This window comes from Prionailurus bengalensis, chromosome E1 (genome assembly GCF_016509475.1).
Source record: "Prionailurus bengalensis isolate Pbe53 chromosome E1, Fcat_Pben_1.1_paternal_pri, whole genome shotgun sequence".
Taxonomy (NCBI): domain Eukaryota; kingdom Metazoa; phylum Chordata; class Mammalia; order Carnivora; family Felidae; genus Prionailurus; species Prionailurus bengalensis.
In genome coordinates, this window is record NC_057347.1 from 53,618,048 (window position 1) to 53,642,773 (window position 24,726).

At 56.2% G+C, this 24,726-nt stretch overlaps 1 protein-coding gene across 2 annotated transcripts in view; it reads right to left on the reverse strand.

Moving 5' to 3' along the window:
* SDK2 (sidekick cell adhesion molecule 2) overlaps positions 1 to 24,114 on the reverse strand; it is a 262,290-nt gene extending 238,176 nt beyond the window's left edge. For both annotated transcript variants that reach the window (XM_043585159.1, XM_043585158.1), the window contains exon 1: positions 23,298 to 24,114. In XM_043585159.1, the coding sequence (XP_043441094.1) occupies positions 23,298 to 23,361 (64 nt within the window). In that variant the 5' untranslated portion in view covers positions 23,362 to 24,114. The remainder of the gene's footprint in view (positions 1 to 23,297) is intronic.
* Between the last annotated feature and the right edge of the window lie 612 nt (positions 24,115 to 24,726).

The window sequence follows — 24,726 nt, forward strand, 5'->3', positions numbered from 1 at the left end:
ACAAAGGACTTGAAGAGTAATGCCTCCTGAGAAGACATAACCCACTGGCTAACAAACACATAAAATGATGGTCAATATCATCAGTCATCAGGAGAATGCAAATCAAAACCACAAAAAGGTGCCGCTTCACAAAGATAGCCATAATTAAACTAATTAATTAAACACATGAAACAAATAATTAAACAGACTATAACTGTTGGTAAGGAGGTGAAGAAATTGGAACCCCTGTCCACTGTTGCCGAGAATATAAAATGGCTCACTGACTGGAAAATAGTGTGTCGGTTTCTTAAAAATTTAAACACAGAATTACCGTAGGAACTGGCAATTCCACCCCAGGCGATATATACCCAGGTGTATATCGAAAGGAGTTGAGAACTGGGGCGCCTGGGTGGCGCAGTCGGTTAAGCATCCGACTTCAGCCAGGTCACGATCTTGCGGTCCGCGAGTTCGAGCCCCGCCTTGGGCTCTGGGCTGATGGCTCAGAGCCTGGAGCCTGTTTCCGATTCTGTGTCTCCCTCTCTCTCTGCCCCTCCCCCGTTCATGCTCTGTCTCTCTCTGTCCCAAAAATAAATAAACGTTGAAAAAAAAAATTAAAAAAAAAAAAAAAAGAAAGGAGTAGAGAACAGATACCCAAACAGATCCAGGTACCCACACGGTCACAGCAGCCCTGTTCACAATTGTTAAAAGGTGGAAATAGCTCAAATGTCCATTAACAAATGAGTGGATAAACCCATGTGTATCCATGCAGCGGAATGTTACTCAGACATCAAAAGAAATGAAGTCTTAGCACATGCTACGATGTGCATGAACCTCAAAAACATTCTGCCCAGTGGAAGAAGCCAGACACAAAAGATCAATATCGTAGGACTCCGTGTGTACGAAATACCCAGAACAGGTAGACTTATAGATGCGGATTGCCAACTGATGATTGCCAGGGGCTGGGGGCGGGGGGGAAATGAAGAGCAACCTCTCAACGGGTACGGGGTCTCCCTTGGGGCTGATGAAAATCTTTTGAAACTTAGAGGTGGTAGTGCACAACATTGTGAATGTACTAAAAACGCCACTAAATTGTTTGCTTTAAAATGGTTAAGTTTACGTCGCGTCAACTCCACTGCAATTAAAAAGAAAAAATACCTCCAATAGAAGGTTCAGAGTCTTTTTGGCTTGAAGAATAGAGAATAAGGGCAACCGCAGCCAATGGAAAGTGAGGGGTGAACCCTGGAAAGGAGAGAGCCAAAGGAAGAACCCTCAGATTCCATGTATAGACTCTGCCTAGATCTCTGGCGGAGATTTAGGGCCACGCATGCCCAGAGCACACTGGGAATCTCTTGGGCCACGCATGCCCAGAGCAGACTGCAAGTCAGCCAGCTGAAGACTGAAGATAAAAGAGCTGAATGGATATTTGAGCTACTGCCGAGAGACACACAGAGAGAGACAGACAGACAGACAGACAGAGACTGTTGTTTGAATCAACTAAGTTCATTCCCCCTAAGGCAAAAATCAATCAACATTCACTGAAGAAATATAACAGAATCCAGGTTCTCCATAACTCAACAATGACAATGCCTACGATACATTCCAAAATGACTATACACACCAAGAATCAGAAAAGCATGACCTCTTCTCAAGATAACAGATAATCAACAACAGAGACCGGCCCTGAAATGACCAGATGTTGCAATTAGCTGGCACTGGTTATAATGCAGCTCCCGGAACTATTCTCAGTGAGATGCATGATAATATGCTCCCAATGAAAGAAAAGACTGTAAATCTTCAGAGAGCTGGAAAATAATGTAGTATTGTTTATAGTATGTAAAGCCATATGGAAATCTTAGAACCAAAGAATAAAATCTATGCAAATTAAAAGTGGATGGGCTTAACAGCAGAATGGAGACAATAGAGGAAATAGACCTTAAAAATATACCTATAGGAATTATTCAACCTGAAGAACAGAGAGAAAAAAGATGGGAAAAACTGAACAGAGCCTCAAGGACGTGTGGGGTGATATCAACACATCTCACACGGCCCACATCTTACTGAAGTCCCAGAAGGAAAGACAGAATAGGGCTGAACAAAAGTATTTGAAGAAATAGTGGCTGACGTCTCCCCAAATTTGGTGAAAGACATAAGTGTACAGATTCAAGAGGGTTCAGTGAACCCTAAGCAGGAGAAATACAAAGAAAATAAAACCACATCGTAGTCAAACTTCTGAAAACCAAAGATACAGGAGACAGAAGAGTTCACGTCCCCTTCTCCGCTACGCCCATTGGTGTCTCCCAGCAATGGAACCAGGAGAAGGACTTGGCATGGCCCTGGAGGACCAAGCCACATGTCCTCTGGAGTCAGCCTCCCACTACCCACATCCTGTACTGAGCAGGGCTGCTGTGTTCCAAGTTTCCAAACTTCAGAGGGTTTTTCCCACTCTCATTTCTACTCAGCCGCGGCCAGTAAGTACTTTTCTCTCTGTGGGACAGAGAAGCCAACTCAACTACAGGGGAAAAAAAGCTTTTTATCCCTGGGGTGCCAAAAAGTCAGCAATACATTGGAAAGGGGACCCAGGACGCTCCCTCACGCCCCCATCGTCTCCATGTGCCTATTTAGGCTGATTCCTCCAGCCAGATACAGAAGGGTCTATTCTTGTGGCTCCCTCTCGACCTGTCTGACCTCCGGGTTGTAGAAACTGGGGCTGTTTCTCTGGCTGGGACAAGTCTTCTTAGCTCAGGGAGAGAAGCAATAGTTCTGGGTCTTTCTCCTCTTCTTTCCTCGAGTGGAGGGAGGCAGGGAGCCCTGTGACAGGTGCACAGGCTGAAATCTTGCCACTTCATCACCTGGTAGGGGGAAGTGACTTGCAAAGGACGCCTGGACAGAGTAGGGAGAGGTGATCCTTTCTTCGCAGGCCTCGCCCCCTCCCCCCCATGGCACAAGGGCCCCAGGAGGACCAGCTTCTTCAGGGGAGCTCTTAGATCTAGGGTGGCCCAAGAACACGGGCACCACTGTGCTTAGGCTGGCGTTGGTTCTGGCTCTCAGCTTTTGGGGCCCTGCACTCCAAAGTCCTCAGCTTGAAATTCAAGGGCCCTGACCATCTATCTGCTTCTTCCTTGTCATCCCTGGGAGAGGTAGCAGGGGCCGCCCCTCCACCTCCCGGGCCCTGCACTTGACTAATGGTGCCACCTCTATGCCTTTGCGCTCCAAGTGCCCCCTGCCTGGAATTCTCCTCCTGAGCTTATGGCTCCACCTCCCAAGTAGCATGCATTTTTTTTAAGTTTTTAAGTTTTTATTTATTTTGAGAGAGAGAGAGAGAGACAGAGACAGAGAGAGCAAGAGTGGACAAGTGGGTAGGGGCAGAGAAAGAGGGAGAATCCCAAGCAGGCTCCACGCGGTCAGTGCAGAGCCCCACGCGGGGCTCGCTCAAACTCAGGAACCGTGAGATCATGACCTGAGCCGAAATCACGAGCTGGATGTTTAACCGACTGAGCCACCCAGGTGCCCCTAGCATGCATCCCAGTTCAAATGCCCCATCTTCTGTAAACGCCTTCCTGGACTCCCCGAGGGGGAAGGCATCTCTTTTCCGCTTGATTATTGCTTCCTATATCATTTTGATTTATTAAACAAACACTTAACGTATTGTCAACTATATGCCAGGAGCTCTTCTGAGAGCTTTACAAAAAATAACTTATTGGGGCGCCTGGGTGGCTCAGTCAGTTAAGCATCCGACTTTGGCTCAGGTCATGATCTCACGGTTCATGGGTTTGAGCCCTGCATCGGGCTCTGTGCTGACAGCTCAGAGCCTGGAGCCTGATTCAGATTCTGTGTCTCCCCCTCTCTCTGCCCATCCCTTGCTCATGCTCTGTCTCTGTCTCAAAAATAAATAAACATTAAAAAAAATTTTTAAAAGGGCGCCTGGGTGGCTCAGTTGGTTAAGCAACTGACTTCGGCTCAGGTTATGATCTCACGGTTCGTGGTTTCGAGCCCTGCATTGGGTTCTGTGCTGACAGCTCAGAGCCTGGAGCCTGCTTTGGATTCTGTGTCTCCCTCTCTCTGCCCCTCCCCCACTTGTGCTCTGTCTGTCTCTCTCTCTCTCTCAAAAATAAATAATATATTAAAAAAATTTTAAAAAAAACCTTGTTTCTTCCTCACAACAACCTCGAGAAGCAAGTACTGCCACCCCCAATTTACAGATTGGGAAACTGAGGCTCAGAGAGGCTAGGTTGCTTGCCTACAGCCAAGGAGGCAGTCTGGCCCGAAGGTCCTACTTCTTATCTACAACCTGAGTTCACCATGTGCGCTCGCTCTCTCTCTCTCTCTCTCTCTCTCTCTCTCTCTCGGGAAACTGCTGGAGGCCCCATCAATTAGTTGCCTAGAGGAATAGGGAACCCCAGCCCTCTGCCTGATGTCTAAAGCAGGACAGAGCAGGAAGGAGGGAGAGGGCCTCGCCACAGAGCTTGAGAGGGAGGAGGGACCGGGGACATAAGACAACACCCTCACCCGGTTCCATTCCCTCTCTGCTCTGTAAAAGCAGGGATGAGTGGAAAGGGCTTTGCAGGGTCAACTCTGCTGCCCCCCACCTCCTCCCAGACCCTGGTGCTCTCAGCTTCCACATGCCTGTGGGTCAGGCGGGGCCGCTCTCTGCTTTTCTGTGATGTTTAATGAATCCATGCCGTGGAGGAATTGCCCGTAAATAAGAGATGAGCTCTCAAAGGAGGGCTCCTGCACTCATCCCCCGGAGGATTTTCAGTTTTGTTTACTTAAGGGGGTGATTCCAGGCTCTCCTTCCTGCATTAGAGACAGCACACAGGCCAGCTCAGGCCCCAGATGCTTCCCAGTCCTGTCTGCCACGAGGGGCTGGGGCTGGGTCTCAGAGGACATCTGCCCTCTGAGCCCAGACCACTGGGATTCGAAAGTGACCAGCGGCTTCTCCATACCTGCACCACGAAAGCTGAGAGAACCAACAGCACATATTTTAGGAGCACCTCCCACCTCCTTAGGAGGGATTCTGATCCGTCAGCTCTGGGACAGGGCCTATGAGTCTCCATTTCTAACAAATTCCGAACGGCGGAAGGTCCCCTCTCAGCCACGCCAAGCACAGGTGCTTCCGAAAGCCCTGAATGAACCTGGCTTCCTCTGGGGAAGACACAACCCTAACAGTGGTGGTGGTGGTGGTAATGCTGTTAAGAGTCACCAGTATTTACTGAGCACCTACTACGTGCCAGGTGCTCCAGGCCACTGGCGACCACTGGAGGAGAGTCTATCCAGCATGGCAGAAGGATCTGCCTGATGTCCGTCAAAGAGTCAACAGGGAGGGTGGAACGTGGGCCTGAGAGGATGGACAGCTTCTGAACAGTATGTATGGCTGCCCCATTGTCCAGATGGGGTAACTGAGGCTGGCAATGCTTTGATGGCTCACTGAGGTCCTATAGCCAGCCGGCAAGCAGGGCCAGGATTCTAACCCACGTGTGCTCCAGCCTCTGGAGACTGTGGCATTTTGTACGTGGCTTCCCTGGGATCAGGAGACAGACAAACAGTGCATACCAGGCAGGACCGGACAAGCAGGCCCCAGAGATATGGGGCTGAGTTCCAGACCCCTCCCCTCCATTCTCCTGCGTGCCCATGACGATGGAGACAATCTCCCAGACAGAGCTGGCCAACTTCACAGAGGAGTCTCTGTGCTTGCTCACCATTCTGCCTCACCCTGTCTCACCACCAGGGCCTGAGACAAGACAGCCCCAGCATCTCCGTCCCAAGGAGAGGTACTGGGGGCCCAGGGAAGCCCACAGGAGGGAAAAAGGACCCTAGGTGGCTGGACTCTGCTGTTACAGACAGGAAAACAGACCCAGAAGACGGGGGGGGGGGGGGGGGGGGGGGCGGGGAGGGGAGGGGAGTCCCTGAAGGGTCTCACCGGTGGGCAGGGCCGGCTTCCCGGTGAGTGACCCATGCTTAGAGGGTCACACCCTCCCCTGCCCCCGCTGGATGTCCTGCTGTCACCATCTTGGAAGTCTTCATTTATTAACAAGTGGCCCGCACTTTCATTTTGCACAGGGCTCCACAAATTGCATTACTGGTCCTGCCACTGGGTTAGAGATGGCACCCGGGCTGGGCCCTATTTCTGAGACGCCCCTCGGGTGTGGCAACTGTGTGGCCCTGGGCTAGAGAGGGCTGCCTGGGGGAGGGCAGGCCAGAGCCCGAGGGCCTGGAACACTCACGCAAGGAAGTCTCCAGAAAGGCAGGGCCTTCTGCGGGCGGAGTAAGTTAACACCCCAGAACGGTGCCTGAGGGGGGCCTAGGATAGCTTCCATGTCCTCCCTGCCTGTGGTGACAGACTAACGGGTTGGCCGGGGCTTGGGGACAGGAGGAGAGAGGCCAGCTGTCTTCAGGGCCTTGGCCTCTCCAAGGAAACCACCGCCAACAGCGCCCAAAGCCTGAGGGCTGGGCGGATGCATGGTGCTCAGCCGTGCCAGGCTGTCGCAGGGTCTCCATGTAATTAGAGCCGAGCCCTTTGCTTGGCTTTTGGGCTTGGCCAAAGAAGAGAAGAGCCAAGCAGAGTTGATTCAGAAGCCCTGGCCTGGCCCGGAAGTCCCAGCTCAGAGGGGAGGCCTGGTGAGGAGCCAAAGCCAGACATTCATTCCTCTGGGGCCACTGTCCCCCAGGAGACAGGTGCTGGCATGAGGCAGAGCTGAGGCAGGAATGTGGAGCCTGGGGCAGGACGGGGAGAGAGGCTTCCTTAGGCCCAGCACATTCCAGGAAGACAGTGCTGGGGGAGGGGACAGTGCTGGGGAGTGTCGGGGGCACACCCAGGGGTCACTGCTCTACGGTGGGTCCCAGGGCGGGGGATGGAAGGGCAGTGTCCAGTCTACTGGGGTGGCCCCTTAACCCTCAATCTTTCTCTGTCTTGCCCTTCCTGGGCCCAACCGACAAGAGTCGGTGCTGGCTGGAGGCCAGGGATCTCCAAGAAATCTCTGTGACATTGGGCATTTTCTGAATCAACTCCACCGGCCCGTTCTGTGGTCGAGAGGATGGTCGAACCCAGATCCGTGTGGGGGAAACACATGTGACCATAAACGCGGGACCCTCCGAACGGAGCCTGGCAAGGGCTTAGCGCTGTGTAAACGGTGGCTCTGACCCAGTCTCTGGATTCCAAATGCATTTTTATATCTCTGGAGTCGGAATGCATCCTACTGCAGATTAAATGGCAGTATCTTTTCTTTCTTAATGACACATAAAATAATGATGTGTCTTGTAATTGATGTCTGAAGGTCAATCAAATACGGGACAATGATGACAATGAGTGTACATATGGGACCGGATCACTTTCATCGACACCTTCCATGTGGGCGGAGTCCTAGGACGCTCTTGACGTCCTGTTCCGTGTGGAAAAGTCATGGAGAACTGCGGATGCCGGACAGGGCATGCACCTGAGGTCCCTGGGGGCGGGGGTGGGGTGGGGTGGGGGTTGCTGCTGTGGGGGAGACGAACACAAGGTCACGGGCAGAGCTGTCACAGGCTGGCAGTCTCTGGTAGATGGGCCAGGAGCACGGTGTGGGGTGCGGGGGACAGGGATCCGGCAGGAGCCCCTGTGACTCACAGTGATATTCCACGTACTGGGCTCTGTGTTAGGGCTGTGGCCACGTATTATCTCAGACAAGCCTCTCAATCACCCCATGAGTGTGAGGGAGTTTTATCCGTCTTAAATCCACACTTTAATGGAAGAGGAAACCGAGGCTCAGAAAAGCAAAGTCATCTGGCCAAGTTCATTTAGCCTGTAAGTGGCCAAATTATGGGCCAGCTGTGGAAATGGGGCCAGGCTGTTCTATTCATCAGCAGTTAGAGGACAAGCAGGAGAAAACAGAGAAGGCCTTCGCAGACGGGACCTCGGCCTCCCAGCACGGCCGGGTGGGTGAGAACCTGGGCTCTGGGTCTGCCCGGGCCTGTTCCTGAGGCCACCCCTTACAAGCTATTCAACTCTGGGCAAGCTGCTCGAGTTCTCTGGGTCTATTTCCTAATCCACACGAGGGGGAAGGTAGGCTTCCTCAAAGGCTGTTGAGAGGACCAGACAATCTGTGTAAAGCATTTGGAAGGGCATCTGGCTCACCAGGAGCTCGCACTATTCCCTGAGTCTGGTGACTCCAGAAGCTGATTGTCCAGAGTTGAGCCGCAGGCTCCCCCGACCCCATGCGTGACCTCAACCGTCTCGGGCTAGAAGCTGGGGAAGCAGAGGGGGACCCAGGGGTGTGCCAGGGAGCTTGGTCCCTAAACCGGCAACCAGCTGCCGCTGTGAAGAAAGGAGAGTGAGGGGTCTGGCTGCGGCCATCTGTGCCTCGTCCCTGAGTCCCCATCCGGCAAAGGGCTAGTGAAACCCCCCACACTCCAGAGACTCTGGGGCAGAAAGGTAAGCAGGTGGCCCCTCTTCCAAATCCGCAGTCCAGTGGCTGACTCTTGATCCACCCTCCCTCCCCCAGCAAAGGCCGTGGCTGCCCTGGGGACATCTGCCCCCAGACCTCCAGCGCCCCAGCTCACAGCTTCCCTGGCTCCTGGGAGCACATCCCTCGCAGCTCCCAATTTAGCTGATGTGACCATCCCGTAGCTCCGATGGAACTGGAAAGAAGGTTCAGAGAATCACAGCCCTGCCAGAGGCTGGCTTGCAGCACCGGTGAAAACCAAAGGGCCACCACACGTAGATGGAGCCCGCAAAGGGGGCAGGAAGCCCCGAGCTCCCAAGCTCTGCGGCTTGGGACACCTCACTGGGCTCTCCTGGTCCCACGTCCTCCTCTATATAATGAGGAGCCCTTTATAATCTGACCTTAGTGGTTCTCTGAGTTGCCCTATGGTTGTAGCTCACCTACTGCCCCTTAGGGAGCTCCAGGACCCAGGGCCCGAGGAAGCATATGGGGCAGGAAGGCCACAAGCCCCAAATGCATGCGACCATCCCCCACGTGGACAGGAGGCACAGTCACTGTGCTTTGGACTGCTGCTCCCCTCCCGAAGCTCACATAGTTTCCATAGGACGTCTGATGCCAAAGATGTGTGTGCCCTGAACATAAGCACCGTCTGGGCTGGGGCCACGTGTGAGGAGGCCTTTCGAGAATAAGGCCAACACAGCCTGACCTCAGTGTCAGCCACCACCAAGGTGTGCATTTGCTGCCTGGGAGCCGCTTAACAACTGAAAGGATAAAAATGAAGGCTCCTCGGAGGCTCTAGTCAGTGCAAGGGGTCAAGAACGAGAAAGGAAAGAAATCCAGATTGGAAAAGAAGTTAAACCGTCTGCATTCGGAGAAAACCCGATCACCTATGTAGAAAATCCAATGGAGCCTACAAAGAAGTTACTAGAACTAATCATTCAGTCGAACCATGTCACGGAGTCCCAGATCAACACGTCAAAATCAACCGCATTTCTATATCCTGGAGACAAACAGCTCCTAGTCGACATAAAAAGCATTTACAATTGCATCAAAAATATGAAATATTTAAGGGTAAATGTGCAACGCCTGTACTCCAAAATCCATAAAACGGTACCCGGAGAAACCGAAGAGCTAAAGAACAGAGTGGAATCCCACGTTCGTGGGCCAGAAGATTCGACGTGGGTCCTTCACGCTGACCTATTTTATCAATGCAGTTTTGGTCAGAAACCCCAGCGGGTTTTCGGGGGGAAAATCCGATTCTAAAATGCATATGGAAATGTAAACTAATTCTTTTTTAATTTTATTTTGTTTATTTTGAGAGAGAAAGAGAAAGCACAAGTCGGGGAGAGAGCAGGAGAAAGGAGAATCCCAAGCAGGCTCTGCTCTTGTCAGTGCAGAGCCTGAAGTGGGACTCGAACCCATGAACTGTGAGATCATGACCTGATCCAAAGTCAGACGCTAACCAAATGAGCCACCCAGGCGCCCCAGTGGAAACGTAAACCGATTCTAAAGACAGACAGGCTGGTTCTAAAATTCATATGGAAACGTAAAGGATCTAGAAGACCCAAAACAATTTTGAAATGGAACAAAGTCAGAGAACTAACATTACTTTGTTTCAAGCTAGACTCATCGAAAAGCGACAGCAAGCGCCAGAGTGTGCTACTCGTATAAAGACAAATAGAGAAATGAACCAGGATACGGTGTCCAGAAATAGATCTGCACGGATACGGACTACTGATTTTCAACAAAGGTGTGGAGGTAATTCAGTGCTGAACGGAAAGTTTAAAACAAGCAAAAAAAAAAAAAAAAGACTGCCACAATGAGATATACATTTGGGGGAAAGAAAGATCTCTACTAGGCAGAGAGGGATTACTAAGGGCACAAGGAAACTTTGGGTGGTGATACATATGCCCATTATCTTGATTTTTGTGGTGATTTTACAGGTTACACATGTGTCAAAATGATTAATTTATACTCTTTTTCCTTTTTTAAGAGAGAGAGAGCACACTGGGGAGGGGCAGAAGGAGACGGAGAGAATCTTTTTTTTTTCAACATTTATTTATTTTTGGGACAGAGAGAGACACAGCATGAACAGGGGAGGGGCAGAGAGAGAGGGAGACACAGAATCGGAAACAGGCTCCAGGCTCTGAGCCATCAGCCCAGAGCCCGACGCGGGGCTCGAACTCACAGACCGCGAGATCGTGACCTGGCTGAAGTCGGACGCCTAACCGACTGCGCCACCCAGGCGCCCTGAATCTTTTTTTTTCAATGTTTATTTTGAGAGAGAGAGAGAGCAAGTGAGGGAGGGGCAGAGAGAAACACACACAGAATCCGAAGCAGGCTCCAGGCTCTGAGTTGTCAGCACAGAGCCTGATGCGGGGCTGGAACTTGTGAACCGCAAGATCACGTCCTGAGCTGAAGTCGGATGCTTAACCAACTGAGCCACCCACTCCTGGAAGAGAGAGAATCTTAAGCAGGCTCCACACCCAGCATGGAGCCCAACTCGAGGCTCGGTCTCATGAGCAGGAGATCAAGAGTCGGTGGCTTAACCAACTAAGCCACCCAGGTGCCCCAAGTTATACTCTTTAAATAGGTACAACTTATTACGGCAAAGCAAAAACAAAGCCTCCAGGATTCCCCAAGGAAGATGGGGGCTCCTCCTACCCCACAAGACCTAGGCTTCAAGATCACCTCCTCTGGGGCAGCATTCTCAGGTCTCCCCGCCAGACGCCCAATCACCCGATTCCACCTGTACTTAGCGCCTGGCACACTTGTCCTATATTCGCGGCCACGTGCTTCATGCCCTCTTTTGCCCGTGAACAGTTTGAGAGCAGGGACCTGACTTGGCCTTTGCTGGATCCCAGGCACTGTGCCTGGGGCACCATAGGTGCTTAGAAAATGCTTGATGAGCCAACAGAGGTTCGAGGCTTTTGTCATCCATCCACGAACCGGGTTACTTTGAGCTTCTAGCAAAAGCTGCTTCAGCCAGTGATGACTTCACGGCCCGCCCTTCCTCCCCCAGGGAGGAGGCCTCTGGGCTGGCTTTTTGCTTTCTTTACGGACGGGCATTGAGAGCGAGAGCTTCTGGTGGTGAGGAAGGAAGAAGGGAAGGAGTGGTGGTCTGCCCCTCTCGCACACAAGGCCTGCAGCAGGCTCAGGGAGGTCCTCCGCCTCCACAGGAGGGACTCAGCACAGCCACCACCATGGCACCCGGACTTCTCCAACCTCTAGGCTGGACCTCCTCCAAGTGCGGCCCCTGGACCAGCGGCATCACCTGGCAGCTGGTCAGAAATGCCAGCCCCTGGCCCCCACCCCAGAAGCTCTGGGGGTGGAGCCTGGGAATGTGCATTCGGGCAAGCCCTGCACGGGAACTGAATGCAGCCTCCGATGTGAGCCCCGCTGCTCCGGCCCACCCTCTCACCTCCATCACAAGGCAGGCTACACCAGAGCTCCAAGAATGTGCTCCTGGGGCCCCAGATCCGAGGGTGCCCCTCACTCCTTTGGCCTTCCCTCGATCCTGGGGTGCCCCGAGGCCTGGCCCTAAATGCGGCCGCTGCCTTCCCCCATCTGCGTGCCCGCGTCTCAGAGGCACGTCTTTGCTTCAGCTCTGACACCGAGCCTGGGCTCAGAGGATTGGGGCCCTGAGCTCTTCCCTGGCAGAGGTACAAGAGAAGCTGGAGTTGGGGGCCTGCTCCCTGCACCCTGGGGCTGGACATTCCAAGTTCCTGGACAGACAATAAGTCCTAACATTCCAGGCGAGGTGGCAGGCAAGGGGCGCGGACAATGGGTCTTGTGTTTCTCCCCACGCCTTCCTGCGGGTGTGCTCACCCCGGGCTCTGCGGAAGGCTGAGCCATCAAAAGCACAGTGGTCCACTCGGCTGGCCCTGCTTCCCTCTCTCTGCCCAAGGCCCGGGCTGAGGCTGGGGGCCCCCTGTCACACCCAGCTCACTCCCTGGGGCCGAACAATGTTCCTTTTTCCTGGAGGTCTCTAGCACCTTCTAGGTTCTTCATCCATCAAGGCCTTAGGAGAAAGGGGTTAAATGCCAACGCCTCTCTTCTTCCCACCCGGGCCCTGGCTGCTGTCCTCCTGGGGCAAGGGACAGCAAGCAGTGGACACAGCTCTCCAGCCACCCGGAGCCACAGCCAGAAGCATCTCCCCTCGCCCTGGCTGATTTCTGTTCATTAATGCAATCACATCAACACTGACAGCAGCCTATTTATTACCGCCCCGACGACAACCATTTTTCACCCAGTGATGCACAGCCCCATAATGAGCTTGGGCCAGAGCTAACGAGGAAGTCCTCTCGACCCTCCCTGGCAGCTTCAGGCCTCACGATGGCCTGCCCCCGACCCACCGCCTGCCTGCATTTGCTCTGCCGGGGCAGGGAAAAGGGGTCCCAATGGGAAGGTCAAGGGCCGCTGGGCTGAGCCAGCCAAAGCTGCGTGAGGCCAATAAGCATGCTGTCCATGGGGAGAAGGCTTCAAGGTTGACTGAGCAAGAAGGCCGGAGTGCTGGGCACGGTCTCAGGGCAGCAACACGTCCCCCATTCTAGGTGCCAAGTCCTTGGGCCAGGGCAGCGAGAGATATAAACAGTGATGGAGACAGCTGGCCGCCCGATGGAGCCTGGGAGTGCACGGATGCTTTCAGCTTCAAGAGAAATCTCGAGGAAGGGACTGAATCGGACTGGGAACACTTAGTGAGTGCTGGCTGGGCCACGGCAGGACACCAACTCCAGTAAGACCCTGCTTTGCCAGGGGATGGCGTCCAGGAACCTCAGCTCTTCTGGAAGGCACCCGCATCTCCACGGGAAAGACCCCTGTGCAGTGGACATAACTTACCACAGAGGCCAACGCCTCTCACTAAGGTGACCCTCCGTGCCCTCACTCAGTGCCCTGCCCCAACAGCGTCGCCACTGGGCTGGGTGGCTTGCAATGAAAAGGGAGCTCGGGGACAGCCCAGGGAGAGGCCGGGAGCCAGACCCCTGAATCCTGAATGGTATGGAGCAGACAGCCGGAAGGTGAGGGAGGACCCAGAAAACTCTGACCACCCAAGCGTCAGGATCACCTAGCGAGGGGCTGACAGCCTCACATTCCCACCGCCCATGCCCTTGAAGGTTCCACCACCGCCACGGTGGACGGTTATGCTGGCCCGGGCTTGATTATGTTTGGGGCCCTGCTTCCTCAGGGGGAACTATACGTCTACAAAACATTACAGAAACTTTTAACTATAAATGGCTGAAATATGTCAAGCATCTTGGAATCCTACAGACGATGTGACCCAAGAGATCACTGGATTCAAATTCTTCAAAACCAAGTTTTGACATCTATCCCAGGGGGTCCAGGAAGCCACGGGCAGACATACCACACCTCCTTTAGCAGCATCCGTTGGCTTTAAAATACCCTTTGTGTGTTAAAATAGAATTCAGATAGGCTATGGAAAAGAATGCAAATGTTCGTATATTGAAAACAGAACCTATAAAGGAGGAAAAGGTCACGGGGCTAGCGGGCAGCCTCAGGCTCACGGCCAGCTCCCCCGGGGCCTGGGGCCTGTGTCTATCCTCCTCCACCACAGAAGTCCATCACCCTACAGCTCGGAAACGCAGTGTTTATGGCCCTCCGTTCCCCAGTGAGGACACGGAGGCCCAAAGGGACCCAGTGAGGACGGGTCTCGGGATCCGAGGCCCGCACGGCATCGCGTCTGTTACCCTCCCCCTGATGGTACCATTACCCGCAGCGCCCTTCTTCAAAGGGTTAAGTTCATTAATTGGGAACGACAATTTATGTCTAATGCCTCTACCCTTGCTGATGAAGGTTATTATCTAAATTCAAGGAGTTTATAATTAAAGAAATCAGTCACACGCACATTAAAAGATAATTCAGAATCAACAAGGCCAAAGTGCCAAATGAGACATCTAGACCGTCGGCATCCTGAGAGCACAGAGGCATCTGGGGGGATGTGTTCTAGCTGGCGCACCTTGGGGGAGAACGAGGGGCGCAGGGTGAGGGAGAGGGGAGGGGGCCGAGGGGTTCCGGGGCGTGGGGCAGCTGAGCACGTGGAGGGCCGTGGCAGGGAAGGGGAGGGGAGGTTGCAGCCACACGGAGGGCCAGACTGTGGGGGGCTCGGCACTGAGACCAAAAGCAGTAGCAAAGCCCCTGGAGTGAAGGCCTGTAGGTAGGGTCTGACCTGACAGGCCTCAGCGTTTAGATCTTATCACCAAGACCCCGTGGGAGAGCAGATGCGGTCTCAAGGGAGGGGTCTGACTTCCCTTACAGAGAGGACAGGCCACCCCCGGCCGCACCCCGTGCCCCACCCTTTTCACCCAGCCAAGCTGGGGCAAAGTTTGTGGTCAAGCCAAGCAGTACAGTGAGCTGCTCCTGACCAGACCAAAAGCGACGGCCTGGGAGGCAGGTGACCCGTGTTCATCGTCGTTCACCGTCACTTTCTTACACATCGAGTGACCTTAGCAAGTGTCCGAAGTTCACTGCAATCGATGTTAATAATGTGAACACTTTCTGCCCAAACTCCTTCGAAGGTTGGGATGAAGAAAAAAAATGAGTTTGGCTGTGAAAGCCACACACAGAAATTTGAGGTTTTATGAAAGGATCCAATAAACACATTCACCTTAAGGCCTGAACAGCTAATAACCCCTTAACGTGTGGGTTCTCTGCGGTGTATTTGCATTTTAAGTTGGAGCCAGAGAATGTCTTAACCGAATGAATAAGCCCGTAATAGCATACGTTTAGATGCCACTGGCTGGTCTGTGAGGGATAAAGGCAGCAGAGGCATTTCAGGACATGACGCATGTCCAATTGCAGGCCCACAGCTGACCCTGCTTCCCCAACACCAAAATGGTGACAAAAATGACAATGACAAGCACTTATACAGCATTCACTATACACTGACTGCTGTCTGAGAACTCAGCAGATCTTATTAAACCGTGTCATGACCCCACGGAGGGGGGTAAGGACTCCTGTTATCCCTGCTTTGCCGATGAAGAAACCGAGGCACAGATGGGCTCTGCAACTGATTCATCCAGGGTTACCCAGACAGTAAATGACAAGTAGGATTTGAACCCAGGGAGTCATCCACATTTCAAGCTCCTCAGAGGCCTGTGCTGTCCCACTGGGACCCTCGGACGGCACATTCTGGATTGGCTCTCAGAGACGGCCCAGAGCAAGAAATGGGGCATCTATAGCAGATCCACAACTGACTCCCACCATGTGGCGACAACTCAAGCGTCCAGGTGCCCAGCCATACCTCTGACCATCCCTCAGATTCTGAGCCACACAAGTGCCTCCGTCACCTGCACCTTTCCAAGACCAGGTGCCCCTTGGCAGCAGGGCCTGGGGTTCCAGGGTCCTGGCTCCAGCAGGCCCTTGAGAGTCCCTCATGGCTACCCCAGAAGCTGAATTCCCTCAATGGGCCACATGATGGCTAATAACGTTTCCTCCCCTTAGGATTATCATATCATCAAAATTTCATCACTGCTCTAGGTCACTAATAGCTTCCTGCAGGGCATCAAACTTTAATTGCCTCTTCCCTGCCCCATTCAGTTTAAAAGACTCTTGTGCGGCTTGGTCACTGGAGCCCAGTCGTGAGTGCCCCAAGTGACCTTAAGGAGACTCACCAAACATCTCTGGGTCCCCTGGGAGGGGACAGAGGAAAGACAGAGAGGCACAGGGGGGTTCGCATCCTGATCTCTCATATCCTGCCAACCTGAGGCCCAGTGAGGACGCAGCTAGGATAGAGCAAGAGCCAGGGGGGATCAGGAGGAGGAGGAGGAGTTCCAAAGGCTATTTTTGTTTTAGTTTACTTATTTATTTTTGAGAGACAGAGAGAGGGGGCAGGGGAGGGGCAGTGAGAGAGGGAGAGAGAGAATCCATGCTGACAGCACGGAGCCTGACACGGGGCTCGAACTCAGGAACCGTGAGATCATGACCTGAGCTAAAATCAAGAGTCAGACACCTAACCGACTGAGCCACCCAGGTGTCCCTCCCAGGGCTATTTTCTCAAACTCTACCGCGTCCCCTGGGCCAGCCCTGGTCTTCTGCCAACACAACTGAATGGGCATCTCATCGGCAAATGGTCGTGTCTCTCAGGGAAAGTACCAGTGAAGGATGCCACGGAGGCAAGGGCAGCCTGGGGGAATGGGAAGATGACAGGCACTGGGGTCACAGAGCCCTAGGTTCAAATCCTGACTTCCTAGCTACACAATATTGGGGAGTTAATCTCTGTGAGCCTCAGTTTACCCGCATGATGGAGTCAAGGGAGGGCAGAGGTAACGGTGACACTTCCCCTAACGCTGTCTAATACCTAGAACTGCACACCAAATATGACTGTGCCTCCTCCCTGGTGATCCTAGGACGGGGAGAAAAGACCAGATCGTTCAAAACTGGGGGAGAAACACAAGCCGAAAAAGAAGATGCGGGTAGAGATACCCAGGGGGAAATCCGAGAACTCCGTGCCACCTGAGATCCCATCTCGAGACCAGGTGGAAGGGCCAACGCAGAGGCACAGCTGGCTGCGTGAGCCGGCTGAGCCCCTGCCACAGGCCAGGCTCCATGGAGGGCTCCGCTCGCCTCAGGTCCTGCGCTCCCGGCCAGGCTCCTCCCCTGGCACGACTGATGTACGAGAAAAACGGGGATGGGATGTAAGCGACCGAATCCAAAGTGGCCCGGGGGTAGCGCAAAGCGATGGAGCCTGCACCCAGGTCGCCCCAATTCCAAGGCAAGGCCCGCCGCGATGCAGGACCCTTCTCAACAGCTCAAGGGAAAAAAACCCAAACCGGGGAAGTAATCGCACCAGACTGGGGCTAACTTGGGGATGCTTTCCGGATGGCCCCGGCAGGAGTAAAGTAATTCTGTATGCAGTGCACTTCTGTAGACCACAGAGTCGTCTCTGCGGTTATGGAGGAACGCTGGACATCACCAGCGCGCCTCTCTTTTCCCAGCACGAGGAAGGAAGCCTGCGCTTCCCACCCCCTTGCCACTGGGCGCGACCACGTGATCAGTTCCGGCCAATGGGCTGCAAGGGGAAGCGAGCTGGGCTATAGCATTTAATTGCGGATGCCACGACTTCCTCTCTCTCTTATGTATTTCAAAGGGGGCCTCCAAGCACGGATGGGCCTTACTCCCCAAACCCCCTAGGTGTCCTCCCAATTTCATACAGGTGCAGTTCAGCTAGTAGGCACTCAAGAAGAACCCAAGGGTCACGCAATCCAGAGGCCGGACTGCCAGAAGCAGCTGTAGGGCCAGAGGCAGGAAGAGCTGGGAGTGAAGGTGAGAGAGTCTGAGCAGGGGTTCTGGGCTCAACAGAAACACTACCCCGTTCTGCGTAAGCCTGGGCCGGAATCTCTGGAGGACAGGGCTCCCATCCTTGGGGTGATTGGCTCAGCGTAACGAGGGCTTCACGGCAGGTGGCTTATGTGATGTACCGAGGAGCCCATCAGAGTGGGTGCCTGGTCAGAGAGGAAGCTGGAGAAGGAGGGACAGGCCGATGACAAAAGATTCCTTAGCTAAGGGTTCATTCATTCATTCATTCATTCTTCATTCGCTCATTCATATTTCTCGACCTCATTCTCCATGGTAGGCACAGCCCGAAGTGACCAGGGATACAGCAGTGGATAAAATACAGCCTCCACCCCCACGAGAGGCCAACAATAAATAAATAGACAAGTCAATATATGCCAGGTGAAGCTGAGTGCCACGGAGAAGGTAAAGCAGGGGAAGAAGTTCATTCTTGGAGGTGACATGTTTTCAGGGGCTTAGGGACAGATGAGGGACACTGGGGAAAGTCTTGAAGGAAACAAGGAGTCAGCCTTGCAGACATCTGGGAGGACTGGGCATGACCGCAGGGACAGCAGGACCTTCAGATGCCAGGTGGGAGTCCAGAGACAGACCAGGCAGTTCCAGGAACAGGGAGGTGGTCAGTGCGGTGGGCAGAGTGGGTGGACATGTTGGAGAGGAGGCAGGAGGCAGGAGGTGTGGGCTGTGACATCCTCCCAGCCTTGTGGCCAGTGTGTTATAAGCACTTATCAGTTACTCGGAGCAGTTTACGGTGATTAGGATCATCTCATTTAACATCCAAAAACAAAAAAACAAACAAACCCTCCCCCCCCCCCCCCCCACGAGGCAGCCATAGTGATCTTTAACATTTACAGATGAGTCTCAGCTCTGGGTCATTCAGTGGTGGAGGTAGAGGCCGGGAGCCCTGCACCATGTCGGTGCCCAAACCTGGAGAGGGGCCTCCGCAGGGCTCCCTGGGCTCAGGGAAGGGCTTTCTGGACCAGACACCTGGCTGGGGAGACCGATGAGACCAGCTGTGCAACCCACCCCCACCCCCCACATCAGGACCCTGAGCAGCCCTGGGTGGCCCCTTGCTGGACACTGACACTGCTCCCTGGCCCTGCCCTCTGCCCAGCGTGTGCACAGCAGAGGGGGCGGCCACGAGGAGCAACCAGGATGTCTCAACATCCGGTTTGTTTTCTTTTCCATTACAGGCAGTGAGGCTGCTGCCGGCAGTCACTCCTGGCCCATTTGTTGCTATTGGCATCCCAAAGCCCTGAATTATGATGACTAATTCCCACCGCTTTAGGCAGCTCGAGGTCCGTCTGTGGCAGTGTGCTCCAGGGGGAGCCAGGGTGGAAAAGCCGCAGGCAGCACTGAAACACCCAACATCAATTCCAGCTCAGTCTCCTGACTCCCCGAGGCGCGAGGAGTCAGAAGGATCGGGGAGGAGGTGTTCCAGCCAATCAGACGACTTCTTCAACCACAGCCAAATCCCAGGATAACCAGCCACGGGGACACTGTCTTACAACCTGCTTGTTTCGTAAGATAGTGAGTCCCCCATCACCAGGGGTATACAAGCAGACACCAGATGGCCACTTGTCCCAGGCTTATGGGCAAAGAACAACGCTGGATGGCTTTTCGTTTCTTTCAAGTCCAACATCCTTTCATTCTAGTCCTCAGGACAGACAACAAGTTCATTCTCCCTTACCGCTTAACTTACAGCCCAACTGTGTCCTGTGGTACAAAGTCAAATGCATACCAATATGCAGTTTAACACATCATTGTAAAGTCGGCCGTTCAGGCACTGTTTAAACAGAGAACTGCTGTAAAGCATTTGGCCTCTTTCCCAGCCGCCCTTCCCTGATGGAACCAGGTTCCTGGCCCCTACTCTGGCCTTCCAGTAGAGGACATAAGGGAGAGAGCGGTCGATAACTATTTGCCGAACACGCGCACGAAAGGAAGGGTTTCTGAGGCAGGTGTCGGGCTGCCAGCATGATTCAGCCTCTGGGTAGGGGTCCCGAGCTGCTCTTCCCACGCAGGGGCGAAACCCTGCAGCCAGCAGAAACACCAAACTGTGTCACCCATCTGGCCACAGCCAGAATGTTCCAGACTCCCCGGCTGAAGCTAAGGGGCGCACGGGGCAAGGAAGACAGGGATGCAGGGTAGAGAGCCGCCTCTCTGGCCCTGGGAGAAGAGCACGAAGGGAAGCGGGGACCCCCCCCTGGCCCACTCCTGTGTGGGGCTTTGACACGCACCAGCTGAGCCCCAGGCAAGCAAGACACTCGGCCTTGTGGTAATTAGCAAGAGGCCCTGATCAATAAGTTATTTTTTGCTGTCAGTAATTAATAATTACAGCTTAGCCACACCATGTAATTAAACTTTCATCCCGCTCCCTTGCGTGCTGTTTGCCTTTTATTGTGATTAGCTCCTAGCACTAAACTTTCTCCCCTTGGAGCCTTCAAGAGCCTCCGAGGCTGGGCCTGCCAACACTCATACAGGGGTCTGTGCTGCCTGCTTCCCTCAGCTCACAGCCCCTTTTGTCCCTCCCCCAGGCGCCGTGCTCTCCTAAGAACCTTCTGGACAGGCTGGCTGGGCTGCTACTGCCCTCCTTCCGGCCCCTCGGCCTCCTCAGGATGTGCGCCAACAATAATTTTCGTGGCACCCGCAAAATCTCTCGAGAAGCTGGCGACAATGCACACGTCCAGGCTCCCCCGGGCATCTGGAGTCAGAGTACGTGGGAGTGGAGCCCAACACGGCCGCAGGGCCACTCACAGCCGACGATGGGGCCACAGAAGCCGGAAGTACAAGAAGCATCTTGGAGGAAGGAGAGGCATTCGTGGTGTTTTTGGTGGGTGGCCGGGGCTACTCCTCATGGTCCTCTGGCTGGTAATGTAAAAACCATCATCATCCTCACAACAATTACCCTTTATCGAGCACCTCCTAAGTGCCAGGCACCTGCTGAGAGCTCCCCCAAATACCTCGAATCCCTCTTTCTACAACATCACCGCACTTAGTTGAGGAAAAGCATACGAACTGGCTTGACATTGAGGTTTGGGGGAAATGGTTGAATGGCTTTCAGTATAAGTGGGTGATGTGGCCCAGGTCCAGCAGCCGAAAAACACCAACGTAAGTCTAGATAAAATCCAGCGGCGGCCAGCGTGAGATCTGTCCCAGAGAGGTACATGGCCTGGTCCCTCATTCTGTCATGACTGGAGAACAGGGCTGAAGGGGCTCAGAAGCCATAGACAGTGGCGTGGCTTCAAGTACCCCAAAGGGTGAAGGGCATGGCCTCAAACTCAAAAGAGAAGCTAAGGAGAAACGCCACTCTCTAATCCCAAAGCAGACAGGAAAGGACCCCGCAGCCCCGTGGCCTGCCCCTGCCCACCCCCCCGCCCCCCGGGCCCCTACACACAACACAGCACTGCCCCCAAGTCAGGCTGAGACCAAGTTCCCACAATCCTTTGCACAGTTTGTCTCCCGCCAGGAGACAAATGGGGAGTACCCATGGACTCTGGAAAACACTCTCTCAGAGCCAGAGAACACAAAGGGAGCAGCAGGGGACCCAGGCAGCCTCACTCAAAAAGGCAGCAAACAAGAGAACCAGAGAGAGGGGGAATCAATCAGAGACCTTCAGCGATTCTGACAGGGCAAGCCCCTTAGCATGAGGACAGAGACAGGAGGTGGCCCGGCCTTAACTTCCACTGGACCAGGGGATCTTGGCCTCAGGTGGATGGGACAGTGTTGGCTGGGACATAAAGAGGCTTGATGACCCAGAAGGAAGGGCCCTCAGGTGCCCTGGGGACTCCTGATGGGCCTGGGCCTGGGCCTGGATGGGCGGGAACTCGGGAGCCCACCTGACACACAGAAATCATGCCACTGTGGGAGTCCTGACAGCAATGAAGTCAGATGCCTCCAGACGGGGGCTGACACCCCCAGAGCCCTCCCAGTCTCCGGGCTTTCAAGCTAGTTGACCCACGGGCATCTCAGAGCAAATCTGTAAGGTGCCCCCGGGGAAGCTACACCCTGTCCCGATTCTGCCAGCCTCGAGGTCCTCCTGGAACCCTTAAAAGAAAGGCCCTGCCCTAGCAAACCCACTCCAGCTGCCGATGGTCCTGGTTCCAGGGAGAGAAGGGCCCAGAACACACCTGGTCCCTGACTCTGCCCCCAGAACACCCAGCGGCAACTCATTTAACGCCCCCTGGACCTCAGTTTTCCTCTCTGTTAAATGGTTGCTACAGTAAGCCGACCTCTAAGGTCCCTGCCTGCTGGAAGATTTTATGATGATCGTAAAACTAATAATAACTTTTATTACCTTACATTTACAGGGCCCCTTACAAAATTTCTAAGTGCTTTAGCGTAAATTACCTTGTAAAATCCTCCCCTCAACCCTGTGAGTGAGAGCTGATTATTCTCATCTCTTTGATCTGGGCTCCCTGAACTGCCTGATGCTGGGCGCAGTGGGCTCCCTTCACCCTCGCCGCTAGACGACCCCAGGGCTGGGGTGGGGCCCTTCTGAGAAGCAGCCTCCATATGCCGGCGCCCCCGGGTGGGTCCAGGCACCCTCCCGAGCCTGGAAGAGGGAAGCCAGGCCCCGCGAGTCCTGAAGCTCAGCCCAGGCTTCGTCTCCTTCCGCCCCCAGCAGGCGCCGCTCGGACACCGCTGGCACCACTGTCTGGATCTGCGAACCCCAAAGGCAAGGAAGCACCGGTGCGGCCGCCCTCCCCCGCTGGGACCTGCCCAAGGGCTGGGGGGCGGAGGGGGGGATGTCTGGGCATCTGCCCTCTGGAGGGGGGCAGTCCGGATCACGCCTCCTCATCCCTCCTAACGCTCCCACCCCCAAAGCAGCTCTTCTCCACCGCGAGGCTGCTCCATCCAGGCAGCTACAGGTCAGAGACAGGAGCGGCCGGTGGAGCGGGAGGGACAGGCAGGAGGCTGCGTGTGTCTTGGGGCGGGAGGGGAGACGCCCCAGACCCTCCCCGGGCACCACCCCCCGCTGGGTCCGGGCCGCACGCGCGACATCGTCTCCAGGCCCGCCCCGCCGAGCACCCCCGGCCCCAGCGGCGGCCCCAGCCGGGCGCGGGCTCCCGTATGTGGCCAGGCCCACCAACTGCCCTCCCGGGGCCACCAACCCGGCTCCCGGCGCCCGACTCGGGCTCCCGCCCGCCGCCCTCCCGCCCGGCTCCCTCGCCGCGGGGCGGCCAGCGCGTGCCCCGCGGGGCCCTTCCCGCGGACGACGAGCGGGGACCCGGAGCCCGGCCTGAGGAGCTCGGGAGAGGCGGGTGCCGCGGCCGGCACCGAACCGCGCGCCCCTCCCACGCCGGCCCGAGGGCACCCGAGGTGGGTGGGGGTCGCTACCCCTCACCTCACCCCGGACGACGCCTCCCAACACGGACCCCCCATCTTCCCTCCTCTGGAAGCCACAAGTCTCAGAAAGACGGCCCCACCCCCGAAAGAGAGCCCCCAAAACTCGAGGAGGGGATCCTGAAACTCCCTGGAGAGGGCTCTGCCCAGACTAAGCCCGGTGTCCAGGAGGCCCCCGAGAGGCCAGCGAGTCCCCGCCACCCTCCCCCTCCTCCAGCACCCTCCCCAACCCCACGTGGGGGTGGCCCTCCGTACCTTGGGCTCCGGTCGCTCGGATCCGGTGAAGGGCCAGCAGAGTCCAGACCAGCAGCCCCCACATGATGACCAGCCTCGGGTGGGGGGTCCTCCGCACTGTTTTATAATCCTGGGTGGGGGCCTGGGACCCCGCGGCTTCGTCCGGGGAGACTGTCCACGCGGCCCCGGCCCGGGGCTGGTAGATGCCCGGGAGGGGCAGCGCTGGCGACCCCTTCCTTCTCGCCTGCTGTCCAAGTCCGATCCCGGAGGCGCGCCCGGAAGGCGAGGGGCGAGCAAAGAGAAAGGGGAAAAGCCCGCTCTCGGATTCGGGGCTGCTCCCTCCTCTAGCACCCCAACTCCGACTTCTCCCAGGCGGGGCGGCCTCCGCGATGCCGCCGGGTCGCGGGCCGGGCTCCGGAATGAACCGGCAACTTCAGGAAACTTCCTCCCGTGGCCACGTTGCCCGCCCCCCGCCCCCTCCCCGCCCCCTGGTTGGGTTCTCCGGGCGGACGCAGTCACGGCCGTTCCAGGCGCCGGGCCCCCGGGGCCGGGCGGGAGGCGAGCGCGGCGGGAGACGCGGGCGCGGGGCGTCTTTCAGGGGCTCCGGTTTCGGGGGGCGCGGTTAGCATAGCGGTCCGAACCTCCCCGGAGCTGAAGTTTTCTTCTCTCTAACTTTGCAGGCGGCATCTGGCGGGGCCGAGCCGCCCCTCTCGGCTCCACCGCCCTGGCGCCCAATCCGCGGACGCTCGGTCCCTCCCGGCGGCGCCGGGCCCGGGCGCGCCCTCGGCTCCGCGCCCAGCGGGCTAGCAAACTTTGCGGGTCCCGCGGCCCGGCGCGCAGCCCCGCGCGCCCATGTCCGCGCCGGCTGCGGGGCGGCGGGGACGGCTGCTGGGCTCGGCGGCCCGGGCTGTCGCCGGCGCCCGGGCGCGGAGCCTCCTGCCGGCCGGGGACGGAGCCCCGCGGCGCTGCCCTCCGCCGCGCGCTGGCCGGGGCTCTCGGCGAGACGCACGGAGAGCCCGGCGGGCAGCCCCGGCTCCGGGGGCGCGGCGCCTCCTCGGACGCCCGGCGCTCGCCGGCCCGCCCGGGCCCGAGGAGCAGCGGCCGCCGCGCCCGCCCCGGCGCCTCGGCCGCGCCGCCGCCGCTCGCCGCCCGCCTCCGCAGCCGCCGCCGCTCGCCGAGCCCGCCGCCCTCCGCTTCCCGGGCTCGGCGTCCGGAGAGCCTCTCCTGCCTGCGCCGAGCGGGAGCTGCGGGGGCCGCGTGAGCCGGGGACGAGCGCGGCGGAGGCGGAGGCGGAGACGCGGAGAGGGGGGCCGAGCGCTACCCCGTGGCCGCGACTGGAGACAGCCTGCGCGCGGGGAGGGGAGTGGCGGCGGCGGCGGCGGCGACGGCCCCGAGCCAGGCCCGGGAGCGAGCCCCGCAGACTCGCGGTCCGTCAGCGCGGCCGCGGGAC